Source organism: Engystomops pustulosus, chromosome 5, assembly GCF_040894005.1.
Source record: "Engystomops pustulosus chromosome 5, aEngPut4.maternal, whole genome shotgun sequence".
Taxonomy (NCBI): domain Eukaryota; kingdom Metazoa; phylum Chordata; class Amphibia; order Anura; family Leptodactylidae; genus Engystomops; species Engystomops pustulosus.
Window position 1 is genome coordinate 194,457,060 of NC_092415.1, and position 19,943 is coordinate 194,477,002.

At 46.0% G+C, this 19,943-nt stretch overlaps 1 protein-coding gene across 3 annotated transcripts in view; it reads left to right on the plus strand.

Annotated features, from left to right (window-relative positions):
• RSU1 (Ras suppressor protein 1) overlaps positions 1-19,943 on the plus strand; it is a 96,718-nt gene that overhangs the window by 26,981 nt on the left and 49,794 nt on the right. For all 3 annotated transcript variants that reach the window (XM_072154225.1, XM_072154224.1, XM_072154226.1), the window contains exons 5-7: positions 693-811; positions 2,362-2,444; positions 3,462-3,576. In XM_072154225.1, coding sequence (XP_072010326.1) covers positions 693-811; positions 2,362-2,444; positions 3,462-3,576 — 317 coding nt within the window. The remainder of the gene's footprint in view (positions 1-692; positions 812-2,361; positions 2,445-3,461; positions 3,577-19,943) is intronic.

Genomic DNA, 19,943 nt, shown 5'->3' on the forward strand with positions numbered 1-19,943 from the left:
AACAATATTCAAGCTGGGTCAGGTGTAGATATCAAGTTATTTGGATCTACCTACGGATTCCATGAACACATTGCAGCTGAAGATATGTTGGGGGTCATTTACTAAGGGCCTGATTCGCGTTTTCCCGACGTGTTACCCGAATATTTCCGATTTGCGCCGATTTCCCCTGAATTGCCCCGGGATTTTGGGGCACGCGATTGGATTGTGGCGCAACGGCGCTGGCATGCACGCGACGGAAATGGGGGTGTGTGGCCGAACGAAAATCCGACGGATTCGGAAAAAACGCCGCATTTAAAAAAAAAAAAATGTGTTGCCGAGCTCGCACTTACCTTCACTCAGCCCGGCTCGGTGAACTCCAGTGCGTTCCGATGCTTTTCAGAGCAGCAGCGCCACCTGTTGGACGGCGGAGGAACTACCTTAATAAATCCCTTCCGGACCCGAATCCAGCACAGAGAACGCGGCGCTGGATCGCGAATGGACCGGGTAAGTAAATCTGCCCCGTTGTCTCAGTAGTGCAGCCTCAGATTTTGGGCCTATAAGTTAAAGTTGTCCTGAAGTGTCTGTCAAAATAAAGTCTCTACTTTAAGGGGGTCTCTGTTGCATCTGGTATCTCGCACCGTGGTCTCATCTGTTTATACACGAAAAAAAAAAACAACACGAAGTAAAGTCTTTGATTCCTCTTTGTCTTCCAGCATGAACAGGTTAAACACCTTACCCAGAGGATTTGGTTCCTTGCCAGCCCTAGAAGTCCTTGATCTGACTTACAACAACCTGAATGAGAAATCCTTACCTGGGAACTTCTTTTATCTAAGTAAGAACACTCTGTGAATGTATTAAGACCCCACAATACTTGAGTTCTGGTCCCAGTGGACTACCCAATATTTATGGGGGGGGGATTCAGACTCCAGAAGCCATAAAGAAGGATCAAATCTTAATCCGTATGCCCTAAGGGGAGAGGTGACTATGTAGGGGAGAGTTGGGAATCCACAGTTGTGTTTTCTGAGAAGGATTTTGTCAAAAATGCCTCATATTCCTAGTACAAACTGTGCCAAAATCCAACACGGGAACTCAGTCTGTGTCCCAAATATTCGTTTGATGGAAGGGGTTTTCTGTCTCTTTTATATTAATATCCTATGGGTAGGTCATCAGTATCAGATCAGTGGGTGGCTGAGTTGCCGTAACGCAGAAGGCCACTACACAGACAATGGAGCTGCTACCTATATCCTGAAGCCACAGTTCATACTTGTCCTGCTTTGGCTCCCGATTCCCACATTGTTCTGGTAATTCAGATTTTTGGCCCTGCCATGGGGTTGTGGGACAAGCTTTGGCCAACGAGTGGCCTACTCAAGCTAAGCTGACCATGGGAGGTCACTGCTTTTGTTGTCCTCAGGTTTGTGTAGGCCACTCCTTATGTGAACTCCCAGAACATCAGGCTCAAAACTGGAAGTACTGGAGTGATGTTTCCAACCCAAAGATTCCTTGAAGACCCTTTTAATAGGAGAAGTTAAGCCTCTGTTCCATTTATGGTTCCCAATCTTGAATGTTCTGGGGCTCCCGATGGTTTTTGACTAGAAATGAGCAGACGTCTGACTTTGCAATCTGGACATACTGCCCGATTGGTGGCCAAATTGACGCCCCTATCAACTAGCCATGACGATGATTGGTGGCCCCTTGCCTAGGTGCTAGGGTTGTCAATTTGCCGGATTGGCTGTTCGGCAGAATCCATTGTCTGGGTTGTGAGGTCGACCTTGAACATTAGGTCTGCTCTTCTCTAGTGTGACTCCTATTTACAGGATAAGGGGGGGTATTTTGGTCCAGTTGCAAATGTCTGGTATTGGAACTGGACAAATATGGCGCAGTATTTTTGGCCAAAAAAACCCCAAACCCTTATACAAGATCAGAAAACCCCTTCGATAAAATCAACGCAATCTGCGAAAGATCTTTTATTCATAACCCCATGTGTCACCCCCTCCCCGACCCTGACAATGACCCTCATGAATATTTTATAGAATTTATTGTCTTTTTAAAGGCCCCTCTTCTGGCGTAAAAGGCAAATAATCCCATAAACCGGCAGCAATAGTCTATAAAGGTGCAAAGCGATCTCACGCCACATTTTACTACAGCGCAAAATTGTTAATTGTGTCCGCCCTGGAGATATAGATGTTTTCCTGTGTGTGCGCGGCGTACAATAAGCCTCTAAATCTGCGTGTGACCTGCTTGTTATTACGGTGAGCCCCGGCGATGTCAGAGGCTTTTCACCGGCTCGGGGTTATTAATCAGAGCTGACAGCTGTTATTGATCAGGGGCCGCCGCTCGCCGGCTCCACGCCACTCTCCTTATATATTGCTGTTTAATTTGCAGCCACCCTGCGTGCTCTCTATCTAAGTGACAACGATTTTGAAGTCCTGCCGTCCGATATTGGGAAGCTCACAAAGTTGCAGATAGTAAGTAATTTATCTAAATTCCCCCAGAAAAAAAATCAATTCACTTTCACAGCCCACAGTAAACTCCATTCAATTTGAGACGCAGCATAGTTTATTGTTTAGAAATGGACTGCCGCGGGCGAGTCCGCTCTGTCGCTAGAGACGGGGCGGAACAGATCAGTATATTACACCTGCATCTTAAGTTTTTAAAAAATATTCAACATATGTCCACCATTTATATAGCAGTTTTAGATTCTGATACAGAGCGCCAAATCTCATGTGTGCACCCCTCAGCCAGAACATTAAAACCCATGTAAAGACCACGTCTCTGCTCCAAACACCTCCTCTTGTTCTCCAGATCGAAATTGTGCACATCTGCTGTTCACTTACCGATTGGTACATGCACAGTATGACTATGGCTTTTGGGTGAATAAAAGTCATTTTTATGTTATGGATGATTGGCGTGCAACTAGAGAGGAAAAGATAAGATTCTACATCCTGAAGTGTCCACCAGAGGGAGCTAAAGAGCTTATCCTGTACTGTTAAATATTGACCCTTAATAATGAAACAGTATGCGGCAAGTTCCTAAGTTCCATGTAGTGCCAATTGCAGGAAGACACTACATAATGATAAACCTGATTGACAATGAGATACTCCTCCCACACACCGTGATTGGCAGTGAGTCCCGATTACTCCGCCCACACACAGTTATTGGCAGTGAGAGCCCTGATTACTCCACTCATTCACAGTGATTGGCAGTGAGAGTCCCGAATACTCCTCCCACACACAGTGATTGGCAGTGAGAGTCCCGATTACTCCTCCCACACACAGTGATTGGCAGTGAGAGTTCTGATTACTCCTCCCACACACAGTGATTGGCAGTGAGAGTCCCGATTACTCCACCCACACACAGTGATTGGCAGTGAGAGTCCTGATTACCCCACCCACACACAGTGACTGGCAGTGAGAGCCCTGATTAACCCACTCACGCATTTTAATTTTGTTTTATTTGTGTTTGCTATAATTTTTCTCCTTTAGATCAGCCTGCGGGATAATGATTTGATTTCCTTGCCAAAAGAGATCGGGGAACTGTCCCAACTGAAGGAGCTTCACATACAAGGAAACAGACTGACTGTCCTGCCGCCTGAACTCGGTAGGTGCTGAGCTGTAAGATGCTCCTTGTCTTACTGTCTGATTTATTTTGTCAGGGTAGAGCTGATTATTAAAGGGGTTGTCCGCTTCTGATATAGGGCCAAAATTTTGCATATGCTTCATGTTTGTGCTGTGTTAAGTAGGGTGATGATTTACCGTTCAACGGTGAGTCCCTGACAACTATGGTCGGCTCCCTTGGGATATTCATCCCCTAAAAGTTGGAGGTTCATGTAAGAATGAGTGAAGTATGCAATGCATCCTGGGAGAAGGATGCAAATTACTAGAAAACAGTCTCTCTGCTGCCACCTATAGGTAACCACACTGCACGTCAATGGCTATAACTGGAAAATCCCTTTGAGACTTGAGTCTGGTATTAATAATCGGTGACAATAGAGACGTCTACGGGTGACATCCTGGTCTATAACCTCTGCCAGACTTAATGCGGTGTCATTGACGTCACGTGGAAGGATAATTGGCATTTACTGTGAGCGGTTAAGGATTTTTGCAGAGCTCTGATGGAAACTCAGAAGCCGCATTGATTATTGAAGTTCATTATCTCAGGACGGTGTTAATGAATTGACAGTATTGTGTGTATGAATCATGGGGGATGTGATGACGCAAGGGTTAAACTGTGTATAGCGGAAGCCATTGTCACATAGGATCAGATTACTTAAAGGGACGCTCCAGTCACAGCTGATTCCTTGAATAATCCATGGTGTAGGAAACCTGTCACCGGCTTTTACAATACTAAACTAACACTAACTAATAATATAATTTCTCTAATTACCTTTTATTTAAAACTTGACCTTTTATCTATAAACAATTTCCTTTTAAAGAGAACCCGTCATGCAAAATAACCCCCTAAACTAAATATATTTTCATAAACTGCCATTAGAGAGCATTGCCTCTATCCCTTCATTGTCCCTCTACATGCCTGTAACCCTAAGCAATGAGGTCCTAAAGCTGTTTGCAAATGACCTGTGAAATGTCCAATGAAGCATTAGCATATTCAAGCTGTCCACTCTATTCATGAGTGGGAGGCACAGCCACACCCCCAGTGCATGACTGACAGCCTGTATAATGATGTGAGGCTGTATAATGATGTGCTTCCTGGTGCTGGTGGCCACGCCCCCTGCAGCCTGTGTGTGCATGTGTGTGTGTGTATAGGAGAGATACAGCAGCTCCAGGCAGCCATGTTACAGCAGAACATGTCAGATTCATGTGTAGCTGATGTCTGTGTCTCTCACCTGTATATTAGGAGGATGCAGCATGTCAGCAGATGCAGCACACACACTAGCCATGCTTTACTATACATTACACACAGACATGAGCAGGGGGAGGAGAGGGGAGGGGGAACAGGGGTGACATCACTGCCTCTGACCATGTGACCAGCCTCATTTACATGATAAAGAATAGATGATTTTACAATGAATAATGTATGAAATAACTAGATAAAGGCTGGGATGGATCCTTGTGAGCTGCTCCAACAGGTAGTAGTGACAGGACTAGTGACACAGACCTGATGACAGGTGTCCTTTAAAGTCATATGCAAATGAGCCGAGAGGAGTCACTTTTAGAGGCTGGAGAGAGAGCAGCACTTCAGACACCCATATCTTGCACGCTATAGCAGCTAGCAGCTCTGTAGCAGCTAGAACCTTGTTCTTGTGTCATTGTAGTTCTGTGAGCTACAGAACTAGACATAGATACATTTAAATGAAACCTACAATCACAGATCTACCTAATAAGGTAGATACGGTTGCAGGTCCCTCTATTCTTTTCTAGTCCTATGCTTATTTTCATTGCACATTTAGTGCCCGAGAACTTTATATTAATCGTATCTCTTATCTATGGAAATTTTCTTTAGAGCTATGGCTACTCCACGTCCCAATAACCATTAAAGATAATTGTAAATATAAAAGATATAGTTTTTATAATGTTCTGGGGCACTAAATGTTTAATGAAAATAAGCATAGTACTTGCAAAAAAATACAGGAACCTACCACCGGATCTACCTTATTAGGTAGATCTGTGATGGTAGGTTTCCTTTCAAGACATAGTAAAAAAAACAAACTATTTTCATCTGCAGACCTCATACTCAACTATGTCTTTAACTACGGTACTTGGTAGCTCACAGAATCCCAATAGTTGAAAGATGAGATTCTTATCTTTACAATGACACCAGAACCAGGATTTTAGCTGCTACAGAGCCCACGATCTGCAATGACACTCCCCATCCTGCTGTTAAAGTGAAAAACGTTTTTATTTTATAGGTGAATGAGTGAGATATCACATAAAGGAGAGAATTCCAGAATGGACATTTCATACCTAAGGGACTAGTAGTTTAAAGGAAATCTACCATCAAAATCCATCCTGATAAACCAGAAACATTACTCATAGATCCAGGCACCGGGACTGTGGGAATCTTCTTATATGTGTTATCCATGGCCTCCTTCCTTCTAAAATCAACTTGTACAATTATGATAATGAGCCAGAATGGATCTGGGAGATGTTACCAGAGCTCCTCCATGTTGTAGCTTCACAGTCTGTTACGCTGTGAAGGAACATTTCTCTGCTACCACTGTGTGAGGTTACATCAGGCACAGTGGAAGGGAGACATTGTAACAGCCTGTGAAGCTACAGCACTGAGGGGCTCTGGTAGCACCCCCCTCATTAGCATGATTGTAAAAGTTTGTATTAGAAGGCAGGAGGCCATGGATAACAAATATAAGAAGATTGTCACAGTCCCGGTGCCTGGATCTATGAGTAATGTCCTTGGTTTATCAGGATGGATTTTGATGGTAGATTCTGGTGACGAAGTCCCTTTAAGTTTACATAGTAGATTCTCCAGTATGTGATGAATACATAATACCCAATTCCTCGCAGAGTATCGCCTCCCAGGCAGATGCATCCATCATAAGAGAATCACTAAATCCGTCTCATTTCGCCTTCTTACTGTTAAACAATTAGAGCGCCATCCGAAGAGGAGTCAGGACGGAGACTGTGAAATCCAAGTAAGCGGCAGATACAATTAGCGTGATCAATGGCGCTCATTTAGCATCGTCAGCAGTCGTGTCATTGGCTATATATAGAATACATAGCATCAGGACGCCGCCGTCTCCGCAGCACGTAAGATCGGACGACGCGGCCGCATTAACAATCCATCCTGGCTGCAGTAAATTCCCGGGGAAAAGCGAATACCTGCGTTATAGGTTACGGCGTTCTCTCGATCCGCAGAGTCACATCCAGATTTCATTATTTTTTATTTTGCTTATTGTCCGTCTTTTGAATCTGCAGTTTTCCGGGACAATGAATTTCCCAAGGAAGTGATGTGCACATTGATGCATCTCTCGATGGCGCTTCGGGGACGATCGGATGCGGCGTAAAAAATGACGCTTGGGTTAAAAATGACTATTTAGTAGAAGTTGTTTATTTCTTTCAAATAATTCTGCGGTGAATGACACATGAGAGCGAAGATTTCTACTTAATGAGGTTTCGGAGGTGATACTTTGCCGGCGGAATTGTAAAGAGACGAAAAAGTTCCCTTCTGAGGCGCGGACGGGGATGAAATGTATCAGCGGCGTCGTATGAAGACAATCCCGAAGAGGGCGATGGGACGGGATGGATGGAGCGGCTATGACCTCTACCTGCCGTAACCATAACTAAGAAAGAATTTATCGCCCATCCCCTCCCCCAATTGTTTCCTCGCAGCATTGTCCCCTATTATCCTTCCGAAATACCATTTTGTGTTATGGGGCCGTGAAGAAATTCTTAAGTTAATGTCTTTTCCGAGGAAATCTGGGTAAAGTTTTAAAAGCGGCAGCAACAGACATTTTTGTTTTACTACAAAATTACACACACTAGACTGATTTAGGGGGATTTAGGGAAATTTGGGGTGTTGGGGGGCATTAACCTCTTAACGCTCAGCGTCCGATATATCGGACGCTGAGCGCAGTGACTTAGCGCTCAGCGTCCGATATATCGGACGCTGAGCTGATGCCGGTTCAGCTCAAGATCTGAGCCGAACCGGCATCGGGAAAGACGGGGTGCCGGCTGTGACTGATAGCCGGCACCCCAGTGTAACACCCGCGATCGGAGTTGTCTCCGATCGCGGGTGCTTAACCCGTTAAATGCCGCGGTCAGCGCGACCGCGGCATCTAACAAGTATCTGGGGGGTCTTTCCCCCACGATCGGCCCCCCCGAACCGTTTTCGGGGTGCGCCGATCGTTGCTATAGTAACTCTGGGGTCCGATCTGGACCCCAGAGTTACCTGCAAGAATTGCCAGTAAGATGGCGTCTGTGACGTCATCTTACTGGCACAGTGCCAGCCTATGCAAGTGTATAGGCTGACACTGATAATACTCTGCAATACATGAGTATTGCAGAATATTATCATGAAGAAGCAATCAGAAGATTGCTTCTTCATGTCCCATGGTATAAAAGTGAAAAAGTAAAAAAAAAAGTTATTCAATAAAAAAATAAAGTCATAAATCACTAAAAATGCCCCAAGCCCCCAAAACATATAAAGAGACATATAACTAAAAAAAAAAGTCTAAATCATAACACAAACCCCACATATATAGTATCACCGCGTTCGTAACAACCCGTAGAATAAAAGTAAATCATTATTGAACCCGCACGATAAACGCCGTAAAAAAAAACTGTTATAAACCCTCCAAAAATTATGATTTTTACCTTTTCAATCCCACAAAAAATGCTATAAAATGTGATCAAAAAACCATATGTACTGCGACATGATACTGGTGCAATGTACAACATGTCCCGCAAAAAACAAGCCATCAACCAGCTCCGTAGCCAAAAAAGTAACAAAGTTATGCCACTTGGAAGACGGCAATACATAAATGATAGATTTTTCCCCACATTAGGGTTTTGTTTGACAAATTTAGTAAAACGTAAGAAAATATATTCATGTTTGGTATCCCCGTAATCGTATCGACCCATAGAATAAAGATAACATGATTATTAGTCTATACGGTGAACACCAAAAAAAAAAGAAGTAAAAAATCCAGTACAGAATTGATGCTTTTCTACTCCTGTCCTCAAAAAACGTTCCTAAATTTTCAACAATAGGTGATACAAACCCCAAAATGGTAACATTGGAAAAAGCATCTCATCCCGCAAAAAAAATGGCATCACATGGCCCCAATAACGAAAAAGCGAAAATTTTATAGCCTTCAAAAGGGGCCAATGAGAAAACTAAAATCCTGGCAGCTGCAGGGCTCTCCTTCCCTTCTGCGCCTCGCTGTGCACCCATAACACAAGTCACAGCCACATGTGGGGGGTCTTTGTACTCAGGAGAAATTGCAGAACAAATTGTATGGTGGGTTTTCTCTTTTTATCTTTTGGAAATGTGTAAATTTTAGGGCTAAATGAACGTATAAGGGAACAATATGACCATTCTAAATTTCACCTCCATTTTGATTCAATTACTATGAAGATCTCAAGGGGTTAACAATCTTCGTAAAAGCTGTTTCTGATAGCTTGAGGGGTGCAGATTTGAAAATGGGTTGATTATATAGGGGGTTTTGATGCTAAATATGTAAAATTTCATTCCAAACTGTATTTATCCCCAAAATAGTCAATTCTGAAAATCCGGAAAAGCGATATTCTATTTGTAAGCCGCGTGACGTCAAAATAAATTATCCAGACATTTCAGAAATTATGAAAATGTAAAGTAGACAAATGGGAAATGTTATTCAGCAACTTATTTAGGTGGTAAATCGATCTGCCTGAAAACGCAATGATTTTGAATTTCGAAAATGGCAAATTTTTCCAAAAATTTATCATATTTTCTTTTTTTTTGTAAATAAATGCAAAACTTATCTGCCAAAATTTACCACTAAAATGAAGTACAACATGTGGGGAAAAAACAATCTCAGAATCGCTTTGATAAGTAACAGTGTTCAAAAGTTATAACCGTATAAAGAGACGCAAGTCAGAATCCAAAAAATCGGGCTGAGCCTTAAGCTACAAAATGGCTGCGTCCTTAAGGGGTTAAAGGAAATGTACCATTAGATTACATGCATTATGAACCAAACATACCTTGAGAATGCTGCAGCTACATTGATGCAGAAACATATCTTGTTTAATCCCTGAGCTGAGTGGTTTTGCTGATAATGAGAATCTGTCATTCCTGTGGCTGCTCCGGCATAGCTCCTCTAACCCTAATTATGCACTGCTCCAGAGATTGATGTATTCTCTGTGTTGTGCCTGACAGGCAGAAGTAATCAATCGCTGCACCATCCCCCAGCTGCTGTGTATGAGTCATCCAGCTCAGGTTGATTAGTCCTGTCTGCACAGTTTAGGTAGCTCAGTGTAATGTGTTTATGTATGGCAGTTAGCAGGACCCAGCTTTCCCAAGGTCCTGAATTTTATAAATTTTTTTTCAGCGAAACCACTCGGATCAGGGATTAAACAAGATATGTTTCTGCATCAGTGTAGTTAAAGCATTCTCAAGGTATATTTGATTCACAATGCATAAAAACAAATGGTAGGTTTCTTTAAATGATGTGTATATGAATCTACTTTTTGCCTATCCAGAAATCTGCTCTACATGTTTGATTTGCACAACCAATCAAATCATCCGGTTACACTGGAGATAAATCTAGTAGTGATTCCGGCTCCCTTCTCCATAGAGATTGAGTAGGGCCACCCACCCGCGACGGCAACCAATGATGAGCAGGCTGCCTGCGGCGTTAGATGATGGCTGCGTTTCCAGACATTGGTACATTCCAAAATGTCTTTGGGTATGGTCATACATATATATTTGGAGAGAATCTCGGTTCGATCATTTCTGCAAAATGTTGAGTTTTACTAAGTTCTAAAGGGATTTTGAGATGACCATGAGTTTTTGCTGAAGATTTAATGAGGTGCGTTATCTTCCCATCCTCTCTTAATAATTTACATGTCACTTTTTTTTTAAACTACTACCTATTTAAACAAAGGGCATCCCTGAAATGAGTGAAGGAATTTTCCATAAGGACCTTGGTTTGGAAAACACTTTGGAATCCTTGACAAAAAAAAAAAAAATTATACATTGTTACAAACTATCAGAGATTGGTGCATGTGGTGATGTATTTAGCTCACAGAGCATTGTCTTGACGGGATCGTATTTTCTCCACTTCTCAGCTGAGGGCAGGAGTAGCCATGTACAGGTTTGGTACAATGTATTAGTCTGTAGTCCAGGTTGTTTAGCTCACAGAGCATTGTCTAGACTGGATACTATTGTCTCCACTTCTCAGCCATGAGTAGGATTGTTTGTGTATAGGCTGTTTAGCTCAAAGAGCATTGCCTAGACTGCATACTATTGTCTTTACTTATGAGCTGAGAGCAGGCTTATATAAATACAGGTTTGTTATAATCTATCAGTCTGGAGTCCTGCCTTTTCAGCTCACAGAGCCTTCCCTAAACTGGCCTCCCAACTGATGATGATATGGTAATTTCTATTTATATAGTGCCATCAAATTCAGTATCGCTTTATAGATTATGGGGAACATATACAAATAAAATGAGACATTACAGAGTAATAACAGTCATATGAAACAAAGTCCAAGTGGCGGGGGGAACAGAATTGTTCAATAATCAAAGAGTTAAAGTTAGTGTGATAGGCCTGCCTAAAGAGATGGGTTTCAAGAGCATGTTTGAAGCTTTGGAGGTTGGGTATTAATCTGATAGGCCTGGGAAGGGCATTCCAGAGAATGGGTGCAGCTCAGGAGAAGTCCTGGAGACATGAGTGAAAGGTTTGAATAAAGGAAGAGAATAATCTAAGATCAGTGGCAGATCGAAGAGCACGGGTTGGGCAATAGACTGAGATGAGCAAGGAGGAGCAGCATTATGCAGAGCTTTGTGGATGAGGGTTATTCATTTAAAGGGAACCGGTCATCAGAAATTGGCCTAATAAACCACTAGTATTATGTTGTCAAGCAGCTGAGCAGCTTCTAGATGATGTTTCTTTCATGTCCCTGTGTGATGGCATCGTTGAGAAAATCCACTTTGAATTGACACGTAAAATGGTTTTATGAAGTCAAGGGGGCGGAGAATTTAACACTGAAGTAAAGCTTTTCCTGTCTTAGAGCGCCCTCTTTACTGTAATTGATGGTCCTGCATCCAGGGACATCATTGATCAGATCTCCTGAAGTCTGGCGCATGATGTAAATCACATGGGAGGAGGTGTTCAGAGGCAGGGAGAGCTGGACTTTAATGTTAAACTCTCCGCCTCCCTGACTTTATGCATCTAACTTCAAAGTTGATTTTCTGGATGAGGCCACCAAGCTGGGTCATGAAAGAAACCTGATCTAGAATGTGTTCAGCTGCTTGGCAACATACTGGTAGTGGCTTATTAGTCCAATTTCTGATGACAGGTTCCCTTTAAACTGTGCTCAGAAGGAGACTGACAACCAGCGTAGTGCCTGAAGGAATCAGTGTAGTGTTTGGTCAGAGAGACCAATTTTAATTTATTTTAGAGAGGTTGGCACATTTGCTGCTGATACGTTTAGCTCATAGAGCATTGTCTAGACACTAGATTCTGTCAGCTTTTCTTAGCTGAGAGAAGGGCCAGTTATGTACAGGTTTGCTACAATGTATCAGTCTGAAGTCCATACTGTGTAGATCACAGAGCATTGTCTAAACTGGATACTATTTTCTGTACTTTTCAGCTGATGGCAAAACTATCTGGAGTCAGGCCTTTTTATCTCACAGAGCATTGCCTAGATTGGCCTCCAGACTGATACATTGGGGCACATTTACTTACCCGGTCCTGCGCGTTCAGTTTGTCCGACGAGAATGAACTCCGCTGCGATTCACTAAGATCGTGAGCCCGATATCCTGCATGTGTCGCTTCCCCGCTCAGGTCCCAGGAGTTCATCTTCTTCTTCCCGGTGCACGTGCCACGCGTCACGTTTTTAGACCGTTTTAGAGAATGTGTTTTAAGTCCGTTTAAAAAGTGTGCGTTTTTAAAATTATCCATAAACGCGACGTGTGGCATCACCCTTAGCCAAGGGCAGAACATTGCGTCCTGTTACTCCATTCATCCTCTATGACAGGGTCAGGGATGGCAGAGCATTAGGCTATTTTCAGCGTAGACCTTGATTGGAGCAGTAGGACCCATGCTCAACCCAGGGGGAACCAGATCCATATTTTTATGATCCAACTACCAGGACTCTCCCCTAATAATTAAATGGGGTTTTTTTAGGTGCTAGAAGAGTCTCCACAATGAGTTGGTAGGTGCTCCTTATTAAAGGGGTGGAGATTACATTGGTTGAGATTATTTTCCAGAAATATGGGCTTTTTGCCTTTAGCTCATGGGGTTGGTGACCCAATTTTAGCCTGTTCCCATAAATGGGCTTAGTACAGGAGAGGGGCATGGGCCATATAATGATGGCAGAGGATTATATAATATTACCGTGTAGTAGGGTCACTAGCTGCTCTCTTATTCCTGACAATCTATAACTGAGGGCCCCGCTCGGCGATCGCTCATGGTCCATTAATCTGCGCGTCACGTCCCCATTATCTGTGTTTATTGATGAGGCCCGAGTACTTTTTCTGACATTATAACGATGCTAAAATGATGGATTGTAACCTCCAGCAAAACATATCCCTTTCCTATCACTCCGGAATAGACAATGGATCACTTTAAAATTGGCTGTCAAATAATTGTGTTTAGAAGGTATAGCAAGTAGTCAATATACCGCACCCCCCCCCCCCCCCCCCCACACACACACACACACACCTCTCGCTCTTTGGGGTCAGCTGGTTCTGAAGGTCTTGGACACATTATAAAGTTTTGTTTGCTGAACTTGCTAGTGCCAGGTCTAGTCAGGGGTGCACCTTAACGTTCAGCCGCCTGAGACGAGCTATAGTTGGACCCCCTCCGCCCCATCCAGCATTAATGTATCAAGTAATTTTTTGTTAGTAGGTGGGTTCTCCTTGCTGATGTCAAGGTCAGCAAGTAGGTAGGTGGCTTCTCGTATGGGGGTTCACCCATGCTGATGTCAAGTGTGAAGAGACACCAGTTTTAAGCGCAAGTTCCTGCTTTAATGCACTCCTAATTCTGTAGGTTCTGCTCAACATGGCTCATGCCTGCTGCTTCCCTGCTGCTTTTGGTTCCATATTACAAAATGGGCGGCCTCTATGTGAAGCCCTTCCTAAGGACTCTAATTACCCCAACCCATGATTGTGTAGCTCACGTTGAGGTCTAGAATCAATATAATTGGAATAGATTTTTGTTGGTTTGTCAACTAGTTTAAAGGGGTTCCTCAATCATGAAGAACCCTCTGTGGGCCTTGCAAGGGTGGTCCCAAAATTAAGATAATGTCTGCCCTGTTCCGGTTCCAGATAGGGGCGGTCTTCTGGTCTTCAGCACTGACAGCCATGGGCCCCATTGGGGGGGATTTTCATGGATTCTTGGAAAACCCTTTAGAAATCGGTTCATTATTAAATCTTGAAGACCCAAGAAAGACTGAAATGGTGATTATGTGTAAGCTGTGGGACTGCTGGTGCTCATGGTTGACGGCTTTCACACCAGGTCCCTTCCATATTTATGAGGCACCTCTCCTTCTCCATCCTGTAGACCATAAGGTAGGGGTTTGCCTCTCAGAAAATATTTAAAGGGACAATTTCTATCATAGTCTATTGTCCCCGGCCAATCCCCCTGAGCCCCTGGTTATAGAAGGCATCATCTCCCATGGAAAGGTGCCTGTGAGCGTTTTCTATGTTCCTTCGTACTGATTGTTTCCCGTGTACCCCTTATTGTCCCTTCTCATCTTCTATGTCTCCATAAATGTCCCGCTGACCTCCAGCATGATTCTCGACCTTGCAGAGACCGCAACTTGTTCCTGAACCTTCACCTTCAGTGGGGCCACTTAAATAGATATTGACCTGGTCACCTCCCCAAAGCCAAATCCTGATCCCTGTAAAGGGGTTAAAGGGTGAAAACCTGACAACACCCTCGGAAGTATCTAAAAGTCAAACTAGATAGGTCATACAGGGGGTATGACCCATAACATTATCAATGCTTAGAAGATCATGACTTCTATCTTCCTGCACCACCTCTGTGTTCAGGTAGTGCCTGGTATTGCGCTTTTAATGTAGCTGCAGTACCAGATACAACCACTGTACACTGGTGGTGCAGCCCTTTTTAGGAGCCTTGGTAATCTCTTTTGCTTTGACCCTTTGACCGTCATACATGATGCATTATAAATATGTCTCGTCCTCCTCTCTCACCTTCTCGCCCTATTCCTCGCTGCTGCTCGCCAGTCAGAAGATGTGAAGAGCGGAGTCCATCACCTCCGGCGGACGCTCCGGCTTCCATCCTCTTTAGCTGTGATTGATTGCTGATTAGAGGAGTAAAATGATGGCTCCATTCCACATTCATCTGATCGTCTCCACTTGGTCTTTAGCTTTTTAATCTCTCCTCTCTTTATTGTTTTATAGAAATAATGTATTACCGCCGCCCTGCCCGGCTCCCCGGAATGATTCACGCGACCTTTCCTGTGATCTTGAATATTTCACACAGCAGATTTGTGATGGGTTTTGTGTGTGTATATCACCTGTTTATTCCTAAACCCTAGCGTCTGATAATTTGGCACTTGCTCTCCTAATTTTGGGCTTGGTGCCCCTAATCATCGGCTGCTTGCCCCTTATGTTTCACTTGTTTCCTAGGCTTGTGCTTATTTCCCTTGAACTTGCGCTTGTTTTCTAGGGTTGGGCTTGGTTGCCCCCGAATCTTGGACTTATTTCATAGGTTTGTGCTTTTTCTGAAAACGTCCCCTAAACATGGGCTCGGTTGACCCAAATCTTGCACTTGTTTCCTAGGCTTGTGCTTATTTCCCCTGAACTTGCGCTTGTTTTGTAGGATTGAGCTCGGTTGCCCCTGAATCTTGGGCTCTTTCCTCTATTCTTGGGCTTGTTTCATAGGTTTGTGCTTTTTCAATAAACTTGAGCTTGGTTTCCCTAAACATGGGCTCGGTTCCCCAAATCTTGAACTTGTTTCCTGGACTTGTACTTATTTCCCTTAAGCATGCGCTTGTTTTGTAGGGTTGGGCTCGGCTCCTCCTAATGTTGGGTGGTTGCCCCTTAATGTTGGGCTCGGCTCCTCCTAATGTTGGGTGGTTGCCCCTTAATGTTGGGCTCTGCTCCTCCTAATGTTGGGTGGTTGCCCTTTAATGTTGGGCTCGGCTCCTCCTAATGTTGGGTGGTTGCCCCTTAATGTTGGGCTCGGCTCCTCCTAATGTTGGGTGGTTGCCCCTTAATGTTGGGCTCGGCTCCTCCTAATGTTGGGTGGTTGCCCCTTAATGTTGGGCTCGGCTCCTCCTAATGTTGGGTGGTTTCCCCTTAATGTTGGGCTCGGCTCCTCCTAATGTTGGGTGTGCAACATCCCCCACCGGGGCCTAGCCTTTTCTTGGGGCCTGGAGTCAGCCGAGGCCCGCAGTACCTGAGTGGCTGGCGGTTGCGGCCTAGGCACGCTAGTGTCACGGTGCTTGGTATGGGGAACCGGAGGGCTGTCCTACAGCCTGGCAGGTCTCCAGCAGGGTGGTGTTGGCAAGAAATGATGAGGAAGAGGCTGCTATAGCGAATCTCCCTGGGGCAACCCTTTGGTGTCTAGAGTATAAGTCTCTGTGTGGTGGACAGGGTGCCTGTAATGATGGTGGCAGCCGTAGTAGCAGGGACCAGACGGAGGCAGAGGTTGAACAAAAACAACTTACAGTTCTTTATTGGAACCGACAGGAACCGCAGCAACGTGCCTTTAACAGAGTAGTAGATTGCTGAGATGTACTTGGAGGGAGCCACAGGAGGTAGATCGCCAGCCTGGATGCAGAGGGCAGGCTGGGAGGTAGCTGTGTCCTAATAGGAAGCTTCAGCTTGTCCTGGAGTGCTTCAGGTATCACCCTTAAAGGTAGGATGATACCCCTTTCCTCACTAACTCTTAGCTATTAGCTCCACTCTTCAGGCAGGGAGCTGGCTCACTTGCTCTTGGTCTGGTGTGCTAGCTGCACTGACTCCTCTGAGTCTCTAATCTGAGAGAGTGAACTCTCTCCTCACACTGCACTCTCTTCTGAGAGAGAACTAACTTCTTCTGGAAGTTTCCAGGGATCTTGTTACTTCCCCTGGTCAGGTGGTGGCTGCTCCTCCAATTACATCTCAGCTCACATCTCAGCTCGCCAGAGACAAATTATAACACCTGTGATTGGCTGACACATATGACATCACATAAAACAGTTAACTCCTGCCTTGCCATGCAGGATCTACTACTGCAGTGTTCCCCTGTGTCCTATAAGGACTATGTAGTGTGATGTAGTGACATGCTGTGGGGCTGACTAGACCCTACACAGGCTGCAAGCTACATGGTGGGACGTATTCACAACCACTCCTCTGCCTTGCATCGGCGAGGGTGTTGCATACCCCCGGGGCAATTGAAAGAGCCGCCCTCGGCTCGACTACGGACTGATTGGGGCGCAGAGGTAGATAAGGGCACTTCTGGGAAGTGCAGGCTACAGGATCTGTAGGGACAAACCGCCCATGGTCCTGGAGACAGGCACCTGGGTTGGTGTCGGACTAAGACAAGGACATGTAAATGCGTAGTATGACAGTTGGTCGCTAACGCCATTAAACCGAACTGTACAGTAGGAAAGGTGTGGTGTCATGTACTGTAATCCACTCCTTGCACCAAGGCCTGTATATTTGTTATGTAAACACTTCTTCCCTGGCGATAAATATATAGTGTGTGTATATGCATTACATTGACATATGTGACACAATTAAACATTATACAAATGTATAAGTACCTGCCGACTGACATTCTTACCCTTGTATGAGTGGCATCCAGGTGCTATCTCTTTAACACCCCCGGTCCCCTAAAGACCTGCAGTTTACGGACTACCCCCACGTGCAAACCTCGGTTTGAGGCATAAGGTAGCGGTCAGGGTTTTACATAGAGACGGTCCAACACAGTCACGCTACAATCTGAAAAGCCTATCAAAGGTTAGTGCAAACTACTGACATAATTGACAGTGTGCAAACATTTTGTAAACTCTCATTGGCTTAGGAGCTCAATGGGTACACATCTTAAACGTTACAAACGTTACAGAGGTAGGCTACTCAGGGTAGCAGAATAGAATGTCTCTTTACCTAAAAAGGAAGGCATTAAGTGCAAGACAATAGCAATGACATAGCAACTTTTCCCTGGTAGTATCTGGCAAAAGTCTCACAGAAGGTCTCTAATGACAAAGTCCATCTTCTGGGTACAGCCCTTGATGTGGGGAAAAGTGCCATAAAATATGCAAAGGGTCTCCTCTATGTGTAGAGGGACAGAGTCCTTTGTTAGGAAGGGGTGCTATCATAGCACATAACAGTAGAAAATCTCTTGACTGAGATAAATAAGGGTGAGAGTCTCAGGACAGTTTCTGGCTCTATAGGGTAGGGACAGAAATAAATATTTACAATGGACACAGTACCTGGAGAGGGCTACAGCCCTTCAGGGGTTAGTCAGATGCATCTTCGCTGGGTTCAGCAGAGACAGGATCCAGCTCCAGTAGGGAATCCTGTGCATCCTCAGCGGGAGTAGGTGCCGGCTGGGGACACCCGGTGGCAGTAGCAGGTACTGCAGGTTCAGCAGCATCCTCCGGACATGCAGGGGGAGGAGCGCTGTCGCCCGGGATGTCGGCTGCTCCAGCCGGGGGCTCAACTGAGCCAGGGACCACGGAGGGGTCCAGCAATAAATAGATGGGAGCCTGCGGCAGCGCCGCGGCTCCTTCCAGCTCCGGTTCTTCTGGGGCCGGGTCGTCACCCCATTGGTAACCGGCAATTGGAGATGTGGGCCTCGTCGGAACCTCCGGACAAGGTTCACTAGCCGGGATGTCTTCTCCCACGGAAGAGCCGCGGGACCTGGCAATGCTCCCTGCAGGGGAGACGGTGGAGGTGGCGCCCTGGATCATGCCCGGCCCATGGATAGCAATGGGGCCTGTACTCACGATTACCGTGGATGGAGCATTCACGTGGGTCACCGCCCGGGGACTCGCAGCCGAGGAAGAAGACGTGTTCGGAGACTCCGGCCATTCGTCGTCCTCGTACAGCTCGTCACATGATGGGTAGCGGTCCTCATCAGAGTCTGGGATCCGGATCACGCCAGCTGCCCACAGCCCTCGAGGTCCCTCCTACATGGAAAACTCGATGCATTCTCCCGGCCTCAGATTATGGAGTCTCTCCGGCAAATCAGGCCTTTTGACAGACCGGCGGGGAATAAATACCTCCCGTCTGGTGTAGTCCTGAGTGGCAAAGCCATAGCCACGCTGCCGGTCAAAGTACCGGACCATGCCGGTGGTGCGATTCTGCTTTACCCAGGCTCCCTCTTTAGATCGGCCGGCCATGTAGCGCTGGGCCTCCTTCTCTCGGCGTCGCTGTTCCGAGACAGCGTCTCGGAGTTGCCGGCGGAGGGCCTCACCTCGGCCTTGAGGCTGCGGAGGTGCCGGTGCTGGAGTAGGTCTCTCCGGTGCAGGTTCTGGTCTCCCGGATGTTCGGGCAGGTGCCGGAACTGGAGCAGGAGCAGCCGGAGGGTCAGGAACCACAACAGCAGGTATGGCAGGCTGGTCGGCAGGAGCAATGGGCCTCGGTGCAGGTTGCACAGTAGCAGTAGGCCCAGGCGCTGGCTCGACAGGAGTCGGGGCCTCCCCAAGTGGCGCCTCCACGTGGGCCCGCGGTACCAGCATGGTAGCCGGGAGAGGCACTAGGAACCGCCCGGGTGGTACTTGGCGCTCCGTCACCGTCTGGAGGTACGTCCTCGTGACGAAGGCTCGGGTCAGTCCTCGATGCAGCCGGTGCCCAGCGAAGGGCCTCTGGACCGGCTGAGCAGAGACCACAATCATGGTCTCAAGAACTTCCAGGAACTCCGGTTGTTCCACGGAGGGGAATGGCCGAGGACCCCACATGGTGTTGACCTCACTGCACGAGATCCACACTCGTTCTGGCATTTTGTTGAGGCGGGGCAGGAAGTCCGCCTCGTGCCAGAGGGAGGAGTCCAAGTCCTTCCCGCCAAGAGCTGTGGCGGGCTCTATTTTTTCCTGCGCCACAGGAGGCGGGGTTCGCGCCATTCGCGCGTGGGTGGAGCTTGGTGTGTCATCTGGATTTCCCGCCAGTGAAGGTTTTGGCGGGCTGGAATTACTTCGCCGGGTGTAGCAGAGCTGACAAAGTTCTTTGCAGGGGTTAACCTCTTGAGTGCTGGAGCGGTGCTCGACAGCACGTGGCAGCAGTAATACAGTTCAATGCAGAAACACACAATCACTTGGGCCTAAACCTGAATGGCAGCAGGGTTAGGCAGCACAGACTTTGTAATAAAGTACAGTCTATAGTGCCAGTGTA